We start from the raw sequence: 13,299 nt of genomic DNA, 5'->3' as shown, positions 1-13,299 counted from the left end.
AAGTCCTGAAAGAGAGGAACTTTCAGCCACGAATACTATACCCATCAAAGCTATCTTCAAATATGAAGGAGAAATAAAAACATTCACAGATACAGAAAAGATGAGGGAATTTATCATCAGAAAACCCCCCTCTCCAAGAATTACTAAAGGGGTTTCTCCAATCAGATACAAAGAACAAAAAAAAAACAGAGCCACAAGTAAAAGCTCCAAGAAGAACACAATACAACCAAATTTAAACTGTAACAACAACAAAAAGAAAGAGGGGGAGAAGATGGAGATTAACAGTAGCAAAGGACGATGGAGTGCAAAAGTACTCACAAAATAGTTCGCTACAATGAACAGGGTAGGAACCCTTTTCATTACTCAAAGGTAACCACCACTGAAAAACCACCACAGAAGCACATGAAATAAAAAAGATAGCAACAGAGGAAAGATGTATGGAATACAACCAAATAAAAACAAAAGATAGAAAAACGAAAGAGAAGGATCCAACAAGACACAAAACTAACAGAAAGCAAGATATAAAATGGCAATAGGGAACTCATAAGTATCAATAATTACACTAAATGTAAATGGATTAAACTCACCAATAAAAAGGCACAGAGTAGCAGAATGGATTAAAAAAGAAAATCCAACTGTATGCTGCCTACAGGAAACTCATCTAAGCAACAAGGATAAAAACAAATTCAAAGTGAAAGGCTGGAAAACAATACTCCAAGCAAATAACATCCAAAAAAAAGCAGGCGTAGCAATACTCATATCGGATAATGCTGACTACAAGACAGGAAAAGTACTCAGAGACAAAAATGGCCATTTCATAATGGCTAAGGGGACACTGAATCAAGAAGACATAACAATTCTTAATATATATGCACCAAACCAAGGAGCACCAAAATATATAAGACAGCTACTTATTGATCTTAAAACAAAAACTGACAAAAATACAATCATACTTGGAGACCTCAATACACCACTGACGGCTCTAGATCGGTCATCCAAACAGGGAATCAACAAAGACATGGTGGCCTTAAACAAAACACTAGAGCACCTGGATATGATAGACATCTAGAGGACATTTCATCCCAAAGTGACTGAGTATACATTTTTCTCCAGTGTACATGGATCATTCTCAAGAATTGACCATATGTTGGGCCACAAAAACAACATCAGCAAATTCAGAAAAATTGAAGTTGTACCAAGCATATTTTCTGATCATAAAGCCTTGAAACTAGAATTCAACTGCAAAAAAGAGGAAAAAAATCCCACAAAAATGTGGAAACTAAACAACATACTTTTAAAAAATGAATGGGTCAAAGAAGAAATAAGTGCAGAGATCAAAAGATATATACAGACTAATGAAAATGACAATATGACATATCAGAATCTATGGGATGCAGCAAAAGCCGTGATAAGAGGGAAGTTCATATCACTTCAGGCATATATGAACAAAAAGAGAGAGCCCAAGTGAACCACTTAACTTCCCACTTTAAAGAACTAGAAAAAGAAGAACAAAGACAACCCAAAACTAGCCGAAGAAAGGAGATAATAAAAATCAGAGCAGAAATAAATGAATTAGAGAACAGAAAAACTATAAAAAAATTAATAGAACAAGGAGCTGGTTCTTTGAAAAAGTCAACAAAATTGACAAACCCTTGGCAAGACTTACCAAGGAAAAAAGAGAAAGAACTCATATAAACAAAATCCAAAATGAAAGAGGAGAAATCACCACGGACACCGTAGATATACAAAGAATTATTGTAGAATACTATGAAAAACTTTATGCCACTAAATTCAACAACCTAAGAGAAATGGATAAATTCCTAGAACAATACAACCTTCCTAGACTGAGTCAAGAAGAAGCAGAAAGCCTAAGCAGACCTATTAGTAGAGAAGAAATAGAAAAAACCATTAAAAACCTCCCCAAAAATAAAAGTCCAGGCCCTGATGGCTATACCAGTGAATTTTATCAAACATTCAAAGAAGACTTGGTTCCTATTCTACTCAAATTCTTCCAAAAAATTGAAGAAGCAATACTTCCAAACACATTTTATGAGGCCAACATAACCCTCATACCAAAACCAGGCAAGGATGGCACAAAAAAAGAAAACTACAGACCAATATCTCTAATGAATACAGATGCTAAAATACTAAACAAAATACTAGCAAATCGAATACAACAACATATTAAAAAAATAATAGATCATGATCAAGTGAGATTCATCCCAGAATCTCAAGGATGGTTCAACATACGTAAAACAGTTAACGTAATACACCATATCAACAAAACAAAGAACAAAAACCACATGATCTTATCAATAGACGCAGAAAAGGCTTTCGATAAAATACAACACAATTTTATGTTTAAGACTCTCAACAAAATGGGTATAGAAGGAAAATATCTCAACATGATAAAGGCCATATATGATAAACCATCAGCTAACATCATATTAAATGGCACTAAACTGAAGGCTTTCCCCCTTAAATCAGGAACAAGACAGGGTTGTCCACTCTCTCCACTCTTATTTAATGTGGTACTAGAGGTTCTAGCCAGAGCAATCAGATAAGACAAAGAAATAAAAGGCATCCATATCGGAAAAGAAGAAGTAAAGGTATCACTTTTTGCAGATGATATGATCCTATACATCGAAAACCCCAAAGAATCCACAAAAAGACTACTAGAAACAATAAGCCAATACAGTAAGGTCGCAGGATACAAAATTAACATACAGAAGTCAATAGCCTTTCTATATGCCAACAATGAAACAACTGAGAATGAACTCAAAAAAATAATCCCCTTCACGATTGCAACAAAAAAAATAAAATACTTAGGAATAAACATAACAAAGAATGTAAAGGACTTATATAATGAAAACTATAAACCATTGTTAAGAGAAATCGAAAAAGATATAATGAGATGGAAGAATATACCTTGTTCTTGGCTAGGAAGAATAAATATAATCAAGATGGCTATATTACCCAAAGCAATATACAAATTTAATGCAATTCCCATCAAACTTCCAATGACGTTTTTTAAAGAAATAGAGCAAAAAATCATCAGATTTATATGGAACTATAAAAAACCCCGAATAGCCAAAGCAATCCTAAAGAAAAAGAATGAAGCTGGGGGCATTTCAATACCTGACTTCAAACTCTATTATAGGGCCACGACAATCAAAACAGCATGGTATTGGCAGAAAAATAGACACTCAGACCAATGGAACAGAATAGAAAGTCCAGAAATAAAACCACATATATATAGTCAAATAATTTTTGATAAAGGGGCCAACAACACACAATGGAGAAAAGAAAGCTTCTTCAACAAATGGTGCTGGGAAAACTGGAAAGCCACATGCAAAAGAATGAAACTGAACTACAGTCTCACCCCCTGTACAAAAATGAACTCAAAATGGATCAAAGATCTAAACATAAGACCTGAAACAATTAAGTACATAGAAGAAGACATAGGTACTCAACTCATGGACCTGGGTTTTAAAGAGCATTTTATGAATTTGACTCCACAGGCAAGAGAAGTGAAGGCAAAAATTAATTAATGGGACTACATCAGACTAAGAAGTTTTTGCTCAGCAAGAAAAACTGATAACAAAATAAACAGAAAGCCAACTAAATGGGAAATGATATTTTCAAACAACAGCTCAGATAAGGGCCTAATATCCAAAATATACAAAGAACTCATAAAACTCAACAACAAACAAACAAACAATTCCATAAAAAAATGGGAAGAGGATATGAACAGACACTTCTCCCAGGAAGAAATACAAATGGCCAACAGATATATGAAAAGATGCTCATCTTCTTTAGCAATTAGAGAAATGCAAATCAAAACGGCAATGAGATACCACCTCACACCTGTTCGATTAGCTATTATTAGCAAGACAGGTAATAGCAAATGTTGGAGAGGCTGTGGAGAAAAAGGAACCCTCATACACTGTTGGTGGGAATGTAAAGTAGTACAACCATTATGGAAGGAAGTATGGTGGTTCCTCAAAAAACTGAAAATAGAACTACCTTATGACCCAGCAATCCCTCTACTGGGTATATATCCCAAAAACTCAGAAACATTATACGTAAAGACACATGCAGCCCCATGTTTATTGCAGCATTGTTTACAGTGGCCAGGAGATGGAAACAACCAAAAAGCCCGTCAATAGATGACTGGATAAAGAAGATGTGGCACATATACACTATGGAATACTACTCAGCCATAAGAAATGATGACATCGGAACATTTACAGCAAAATGGTGGGATCTTGATAACATGATACGAAGAGAAATAAGTAAATCAGAAAAAACCAGGAACTGCATTATTCCATACGTAGGTGGGACATAAAAGAGAAACTAAGAGACATTGATAAGAGTGTGGTGGTTATGGGGGGGAGGGGGGAATGGGAGAAGGAAAGGGGGAGGGGGAGGGGCACAAAGAAAACAAGATAGAAGGTGACAGAGGACAATCTGACTTTGGGTGATAGGTATGCAACATAATTGAACGACAAGATACCCTGGACTTGTTATCTTTGAATATATGTATCCTGATTTATTGATGTCACCCCATTAAAAAAATTAAATTATTAAAAAAAAAAAAAACCTAAATAAAAGACCTGAAAATATAAATCACATAGAAGAAAATATAGGTATTAAGCTTATGGACCTTAGCCATAGAGAACAATTTATTGGCATTTGACCCCAAAGGCAAGGGAAAGAAAGAGAATAATAAATGATTGGGACTATACCAAGCTAAAAAGCTTCTTCACAGCAAAAGAAACTGACAACAAAACAAATAGCAGCCAACTATAGGGAAGGTGACATTTGCAAACTACAGCTCTGATAAGGGATTACTATCCAAAGTATATAAAGAATTCACAAAGCTCAGCAACAAACAAGCAAAAATCCAATTAAAAAATGGGGAGAGGACCTGAACAGACACTTCTCCCAAGAGGACATACAAATGGCCAACAGATATATGAAAAGATGCCCATCTTCACTAGCTATTCAAGAAATGCTAATCAAAACTACAATGTGATACCACCTCATACTTGTTTGGCTATTATCAATAAGACAATTGATAACAAGTATTGGACAGGCTGTGGAGAAAAAGAAACCCTCATTCACAGCTGGTGGGAATGCAAATTAGTACAACCATTATGGAATAAAATTTATGTTTCTTCAAAAAATTAAGAATAGAGGACTTCACTAGCTTTTTCAAGCTTAGAGTGTTAATGTGGAAGACCTGGGTTTGATTTCAGGTCAAGGCACATGAAAGACATGACCATCTGCTTCTCCTCCTCTCTTCTTCCTTCTCTCTTTCTCTTCCCCTCCTGAAGCCATGGCTCAAATGGTTTGAGCAAAGTTGGCCCTGGGTGCTGAGCATGGCTCCATGGCCTCACCTCAGGCTCTAAAATAGCTCAGTTGCTGAGCAACCAAGCAGAGGCCCAGATGGGCAATGCACCCCCTGTTAGGGGGCTTTCTGGGTGGATCTCAGTTGGGGTGCATGCAGAAATCTGTCTCTGCCTCCCCTCTTCTCACTTAATAAAAATAAATTATGAATAGAATTACCATATGAATCAGCAATCTTTGTACTGGTTATCTATTACAAAAACTCAAAAACATTTTTACATAAAGACAGCTGCACCCCCATGTTCATCTCAGCATTATTCACAGTGGCCAGACATGGAAACAACCAAAGTATCTCTCGATAAAATTGGATAAAGAAGATGTGGATAAAATTGGATAAATTACAATGGAATATTACTCAGCCATAATAAATGACTATATAGTGACATTTATGACAACATGGATGGATCTTGAGAATATTATACTGAGTGAAATAAATAAATCAGAAAAAGCTAAGAACTGTATGATTACACACATAGGTGGGATATAAAACTGAGACTCATGGACACAGATAAAACTAAGTAGTTACCAGGGGTAAGGGAAAGTGGGAGAAAGGAATGAGAGAGGGTGGAGGGGAGGGTGTAAAGAGGGAGAAATATAAGGTGATAGAAAGTGATTTGACTTTGGGTGAAGGATATACAACATAAACAAGAGTTCAAATGTTATAGAAATATTTGCCTGAAACCTATGTACTGTTGTTGATCAATGTCACCTTGTTTTCTAAATAAAATTTAAAAATTAGAAAAAAAAAAAGAAAAACAGCCAGTGAGATATTAGAAGCATATAACTTTGCCCCACTTCTGTAAAGAATGACAGCTGATTTGTTTTAGGGAGCTGTGGAGACCGTAAAAAAATAATATCTGATAATGTGATGAAAAAATAGATAATAAATGTCTGTCAAGGAAAAAATCATTTAAAGCTGAAGATGAAATTAAAAAAAATAAAAATAAAAGGAAACCATTTTGCTTGACTAGTGATGGTACAGTGGATAGAGCATCTAACCAGAATGTTGAGGTCCCCGGTTCAAAACCTCACCATCTAGACTAGAGCATGATCTTGCCAACTTGAGTGTGAGTCACCAGCTTGAGTGTGAAATCATCAACATGATCCCAAGGACAATAGCTTGAACCTAAAGGTCACTGGCTTGGCTTGAGCCCCTGGTCAAGTATGAAAAGAAATCAATAAACAACTACAGTGAAGCAATTATGAGTTGATGCTTCTTACCTCTCTCCACCCATGCTCTCTCCCTCCATGTCTGTCTGTCTCTCAAAAACAAAAACAAAATAAGCATTCTGAAATAAAAGCTAACAGCATTGTCACTGCCCCACCTGAACTATAACAATTGCTTAGACAAAGTTCTTCAGGGTGACGGGAAATGATGCCTGATGGATCCCCACGCAGGGAGGAAGAGCACTCTCCTGGCTTAAAACACTGTGCATTGTGGGCCCTTGTCTGTGGCTCAGATTTAATCTAAATCCCAGCCAGTGTTTTGCTGTGTTTTGTTTTGTCTGTGATTTTCCCCAAATTCTGGCACCCGTTGTGGATCCTGAAATCAATCTGGAGGGTCATGCCCAGCATTTTACTTCCTAAGATGTGGAGCAGAACAGGAGATACCAGAGTGTATGGGTGCGAAGGCTAAATATAAGTTTTAACTTTATCCCAGGTTATGAGATTACAATTTACAATGTGATTTTTGATCTCTGAGTTCTAGTAAAAAATGTTTGGAAACAACAGCCCTACTTCCACTGGCTTTTCTTTTTCTTGAACATCCCAGTCCTGCATGCTGTTGAGACATGATGAATTAATTCTTTTTGCATATCTTTGCATGGCTAGCTTCTCTCCAACTTTTACACTTGAGCTCAAGTATTACCTTATTAGAAGTCTCTTTCCTGCCTTCAGAAAGGTCAGGGTACTAAATCAGTGTCAACATGGATTTTTATTTAGAAAAAAATCCTAAAAGTAAACAGCATCAAAAGTTATATTTGAGCTTACCTGAAAATTGTCCGTGGTAGTCAGACCTTTCTCAAAACTTGTCAGTAATGGAAAAATATAGAAAACCAATCATCTATAATGACAGTCCATTCTATGGGAGAAAAGGTTATATCTCTTTATCTGGAATTAAAATACACAAATAAAATCTTTTTATAAAAGGTTAACATCCCGCCTTCGGGTCCTTGTCTCTGTGTTCCAGGGGAAATTACTATTTTGTACTTGATTTCTTTCCTGTGTTAAAGCAGCTTTGCATTAATTCTGGAATTTCTCTGCTTTTCAGTGGTCCAATGTCCGTATCCAGTAGTCAAGAATGGAAAAACTGTGTCAGTAACTGGAACAAAATATTCCTACAAAACAAGGGTTAGACTTGAATGCCTGAAGGAATTTCTCCTTGAAGGCAGCAAAATTGTTATGTGTGGACCTAACAGTACTTGGCTGCCTGGGCTGCCAAATTGTACCCAAGGTACAAAGGATCTTTTTTTCTTTTTTCTTTAGATCTTATTTCTTTGACAATCAATATCAATGACGTGGGATTTTCATAAAGTAGCAGTGTTTGTAATTATATCTCTCATAATAATTTTCATGACAAATGTATGACATAATTTATTTTATAGAGTCTTAGCACATTATGTACATCACAATGGTGTCTAAATTGCTGTTGTTTTGTGTTTCTCATGTGTAACAATGGATCACAATCATTTATCAGAGTAAATTGAAGCACTAGAATTTATACCTAAAAAAGTAAAAAATCTAAAGGCAAGATGTATATAAATTTTCAAAAGTAATAATTACCAAATACTTCATCCTGTTTTCATCATTTTTTTCCATGTCAACACCTCCCAGTGCAAAGCCTACAATTTTCAGTGTCTCAGGTTTAGTAACTGTCTGCTTATATTTTTCAAAATTCATAAATGGCTCCTGATTTTTCATATTCTTTAAATATCTGATGATTTGCACCCATTCGTCACTTTTAGTAACAAAGGAGAAAGAATATATAGCCATTCTAGTCGTTATACTTTGTGGTTCTAAAACTTTCTGCCGTGGTCTGCAGACATTAGAACAAACTTGGACAAGTAATATAAACCTGTAAGGTGTTTACTTACTTATAAAATGATGTAATTCATTCATCATTGGTCAATAGTAAAGTTAAAATGGGGTGTATTTCGAGCACTTAGCACAGCACCTGACCTATAGAAAGCTAGGAAGCTCATATATAATTTACAGCATTACTGCAGTTAATATTAGTGAAGAGGACTGGCCATGGCTAATGATTTTTAACACATATGTTTTCTATGTCACCAACATTGCTATTTTATTATTTTTAAAATGATCTGTTGACACCTTTACAGGTTATCTTTGTGATCCAGGATGATGTTTTATTTCCTGGACCGCAATCGGTTTTATTCTTTCTATGTAGTACCTTTTAAACTGGGAAATCTCTGCTGTCCTAGAACAAGACCCCACCTCTCCTTGCCTCATGTAATTTACCTTTTTCTCTTTACTGAACTTTCTTTTTGGCAATAGAAAGTAAATTTCACATCAACAGAAAGACAGGAAAAGTCCTTATTTATTGAAATGAAATGGAGGACTTCATGGATGAACTACTCATCAGCTGCCCTGCTTTGGAGGTGATTTTGACATGGTGGATGGAATTATTTTTCTATATTCCAATCTCTGGCTTCTCTTTGATTTCAGCAGGAACAAGGGGCAAGAGCTATACAGCAGTCACCACTTATCCTTGGTTTCACTTTCTGTAGTTTCAATTGCCTGCAAATCTGGTGTGAAAATATTTAATGCAAATAACAGGAAAGAGTAATTCATAAGTATAAGTTACTTGCCATTCTGAGTGGCATGATGACTTTTCACACTGTCCCACTATTTCCCACCTATACGAGAATCATCCCTTGGCTCAGTGTATTCACCTCACTTCGCATCATGTGGGCACTGTATCATCTCACATCATCACTAGGAGGAGGGAGCGTGCAATGCAATATGATATTCTGAGAAGAATATCACATATTTTTATTATAGGATATTATTATAATTATTCCATTTTATTAGTAGTTGTTTATGGCTTATCTTCCCAAATTTATGAATTAAACTTTATTATAAATGTGTATATACAATAAAAACATCATATATAATAGGATTCAGTATTATCCAGTTTCCCGGGCAGGGATGAGTATCTTGTTCCATGTGGACAAGAGGGGACTGTATTGGGAAGAGCTTAGCCTGAGCAGACCTCACACAAGGTTTTAGTTTGGCTCTGCTTATTAGAGTAACATCATTTCTTTGGACTTAGTTTCCTGTTAAACATAAGGGTATTGATCTCAAATTTAAATGACTAGCTCTTGTTTGTTTGTATATTTTTTGTTGTCCTAATATTTTAAAGGAATAAGGGGAGTTACCATCTAATTAACATGGTAATTACAACATCTTTTTATAATTCCTCTATACCTGGAAACTGGTAGCTTCCTTGAGTACTTTAGTTGCATGTTATAAGGTTTTGGAGGGAAACTAATGCTTTTTTGGTGGACTGATACATTAAGACTCTTGTGACATTTAAATTCATTGACTCACCCGTGTTTACTCACATGGTCCTAGTGAGCACATGCACTGTGGGATACTTGGTTTGTTAATATGCTCTTTCAAAAGAGGTAACAGAAAGTATTTCATAAAGGATTTAAAAAAGTGTCGGGAGCCGATCCACTAATGCTGGCTAACTAGGTCACAGCAGAAGAAGATCCACAACTGCTGGTTGACAAAGTCACAGCAAAAGAAGATAGAGTCACCGCAGTAAGACCAACAGCTGCGGGTTGACAAAGTCACCGCAAGGAAAGGCACGATACTTCCCCCTTTAATCTTTTGAATTAATCTGGCCTTATATCCCCCCTTTTTCTGGGTGTGTGCTATTATTTGTGGCACAGGGATAATAGTACCGTACTTTCCCTGTAGATTTGTAGTAATTTCTTTGGAAATGAGACAGAGGGTGTGAGTTCTACAGAAAAGCCTGTAAGCCCCTTGAACTGGGCTCATAGACATAAGAGGCTGGCTATGATATCCCTCATAAAGGGTTAAGTTTGTAGGAAAATTCCTTCTTAATCATGTTAGAAAGAATAGATTGTGACTTGTGACTAGGTAGGAGGCAGTGGCTGTGTACAGAGCACCTCTCGGCCTTCACTTAATTCAACATTTTTCCTCCTAGCCTTTTCATGTAATAGAGTTAAGAAACATTCCTTTCTTCTTGCTTATTTGATCTGCAGATAGTGATACACTCTGAGAAGAATAGAGGTAGAACTTAACTAGTGTTTAAATATAATAAATAAGTAATATTTGACTAGACAATAGTATCTTAGGTAAGGTATAATAAAATGGCCCATTGTGTGGCCTAGGATGAAAGCGCAGTCAGCAAGAAAAGAATGTTTTACTAAGAGAATTGTCTTTTGACTAAAGGCAATTGCTAGGCTTTCTCAATGAGATGTTCTCATAAGATTTACATACTTTCAAAAAATTCTTTAATAATGAGAGAAATGTAGGAAAATCCATAGAAGTAATAACAATTAATGTCTTATGTTGCTACTAGGCTATCTTGCAAGTGCACTCTGTATATCTTTGGGTGAAAGCTATTCTTAATGTTCTGTCAATTTCTTTATAGGCAAGCCTTTTAGAATCTTGTGAGAAAAAGTAGGACACTGCTTAAACTCAAAGCCATTTATCTGAGCAAACGGTTGTCCATTGTTAGTCCTTAATAATCTCGTCTGCTAATCTCTCTCTGCCCCTTAACTCACAACAGCAGTAAAGTTAGTTAACTTTTAGTACTAATACCTTAAAAGCTTTTACCGATGTTGTTATCACTATTCAAGTTATTTTGTATTTTGAATGATTTGCTACCTGGTTTGTAATTTATAGATATAAATTAACTGTTATCCAGAAACATGTAAACATAGTGAAACAGAAGCAATGATTAACACCATGTAATTGTAACTCAGTGTGTGTGCATAAAAAGGGAGCTATACTAGCATTGAGCAGAGATGCCTGGCAGTAAATGCTAACTAGAGAATAAAGAGAAAGAAAAGAATTCGGCTCTCTCACTCGATCTCGCCGACGCCGTCTCTTCCTGTGGGACCCCTGGATCCCCCCCCGGGGCTGGACCCCGACATTTGGCGCCCGATACAGGGACCTACAGGTAATCCCCCCTCGTTGTCTCGGGACGGCTAGGACTCCACTCAGGGTGCTGCAGACCCCCCTGTAAGAAAGACAGGGTGAGGATAGGTGGAGAATTTCAGAACTTAAGATTTTGAGAAGTCATGGGCCATACTGAGTCTAAAGAAAGAAGACTCTTTATGAAAGTTATTAAGTATACACTTTCCCAAAAAGGAGTTAAGGTCTCCTCTAAACAAGTAGCTCGTTTTATGAAATTCGTACAAAAATGTTCTCCATGGTTTCCAGATGAGGGAACGCTTGATTTCGAGAAATGGGTTAAAGTTGGAGAAGATTTAAAACTTTATTATGAGCTACATGGACCAGAAAAGGTTCCAGTTGATACATTTGCTTTATGGAGCTTGATTAAAGATGCCTTAAATCCAGAACATGAGATGCATAAACTTTCTAAGGCAACTGCTCCTCCAAAAGAAGAGACTCCGTTAATTAGAAGTAAAAGGCAGTCTCAAGATACTACAAATCATGCTATGGCCTCTTTAAAATTAAGTAAACATCAGGATGATAGTGAAAATCTTTTATCTCCAAAAGATGAGGCTGAATTAGAAGATGAGGCAGCTAAATATAATAGGGATAATGAGGATTGGAAGTCAAAAACAGTCTTGCCCATATTATATCCCTCCAAGACTGACAAAAAGGATGAAAATAAGGCTATTAAAATGTCTTTGCCTCTACCAGTACAATCACCAGATGTTAATGAAAAGAAAAAATCATCAGGGTTAACAGGGTTGCAGAAGGCAATTCAAGCTTCTTGCGACCAAGGGGAAACTGATTTGGCATTATGTTTCCCTGTGGCTGTGGCTGGTGAATTTGATGAGGAGGATCCTACATGGGAGCCGCTTTCTTATAAATTATTGAAAGAGTTGAAAATGGCTTGCAGTCAATATGGACCCACCTCTCCTTATACTATGTCTTTGATGGAAACAGTTTCTCATAATTGGATGACTCCTTATGATTGGGAACAAGTGGCTAAAGCTTGTTTATCTGGAGGAAATTATCTCCTTTGGAGAGCTGAATATGAGGAGCAAGCTAAACAACAGGCAGTTAGGAACAGGAGGACACATAATCCTGTGATTAGAGAAATGATTACGGGAGAAGGAGAATTTGCTGATGTTAGTGAACAGTTAAAACTTTCTAAACCAGCTTTGATACAAGTGAATAATTGTGCTATATCAGCTTGGAGAAAGTTGCCAGCTTTGTCTGGTGGAGATGTTACTGTGGTAGGAGTAAAACAGAAAGGTGATGAACCTTATGAGGAGTTTGTTGCTCGGTTGATTCAAGCAGTAAGAAGAGTTATTTCAAATGAGGCGGCAGGAGATATTATAATTAAACAGTTGGCTTATGAAAATGCTAATTCCACTTGCCAGGCTATGTTGCGGTCAGTGAGGAGAGAAGGAACGATAGGAGATTTCATCAAAGCCTGTCAGGATGTAAATCCTGCTTTTGTTCAGGGAGTAACTATTGCTGCAGCTTTAAAAGGAGAAACGTATCCTCAATTTATTAAGACCATGTATCAAGGAAAAATGCCTTCTGTCAATGAAGCTTCCTCTAAGGGAAGTCTTACTTGCTTTACTTGTAATCAAACGGGCCACTTTAGCCGACAATGCCCTAACAAGAGTGGGCAAACAGGCCCAGGAGTGCAAGGGACAGCTCCCGTAATTAATAATGCTAATAATAATG

At 36.6% G+C, this 13,299-nt stretch overlaps 1 protein-coding gene across 1 annotated transcript in view; it reads left to right on the top strand.

Annotated features, from left to right (window-relative positions):
* The window catches only part of LOC136392017 (membrane cofactor protein-like), a 284,107-nt gene that overhangs the window by 170,484 nt on the left and 100,324 nt on the right, over positions 1-13,299 (top strand). Inside the window, exon 9 of the mRNA XM_066364008.1 lies at positions 7,682-7,864. Coding sequence (XP_066220105.1) covers positions 7,682-7,864 — 183 coding nt within the window. The remainder of the gene's footprint in view (positions 1-7,681; positions 7,865-13,299) is intronic.

The sequence above is a fragment of the Saccopteryx leptura genome, chromosome 2, assembly GCF_036850995.1.
Source record: "Saccopteryx leptura isolate mSacLep1 chromosome 2, mSacLep1_pri_phased_curated, whole genome shotgun sequence".
Lineage (NCBI taxonomy): Eukaryota > Metazoa > Chordata > Mammalia > Chiroptera > Emballonuridae > Saccopteryx > Saccopteryx leptura.
Note: the sequence above shows the minus strand (reverse complement) of the source record. Positions and strands in the feature narration are given on the sequence as shown.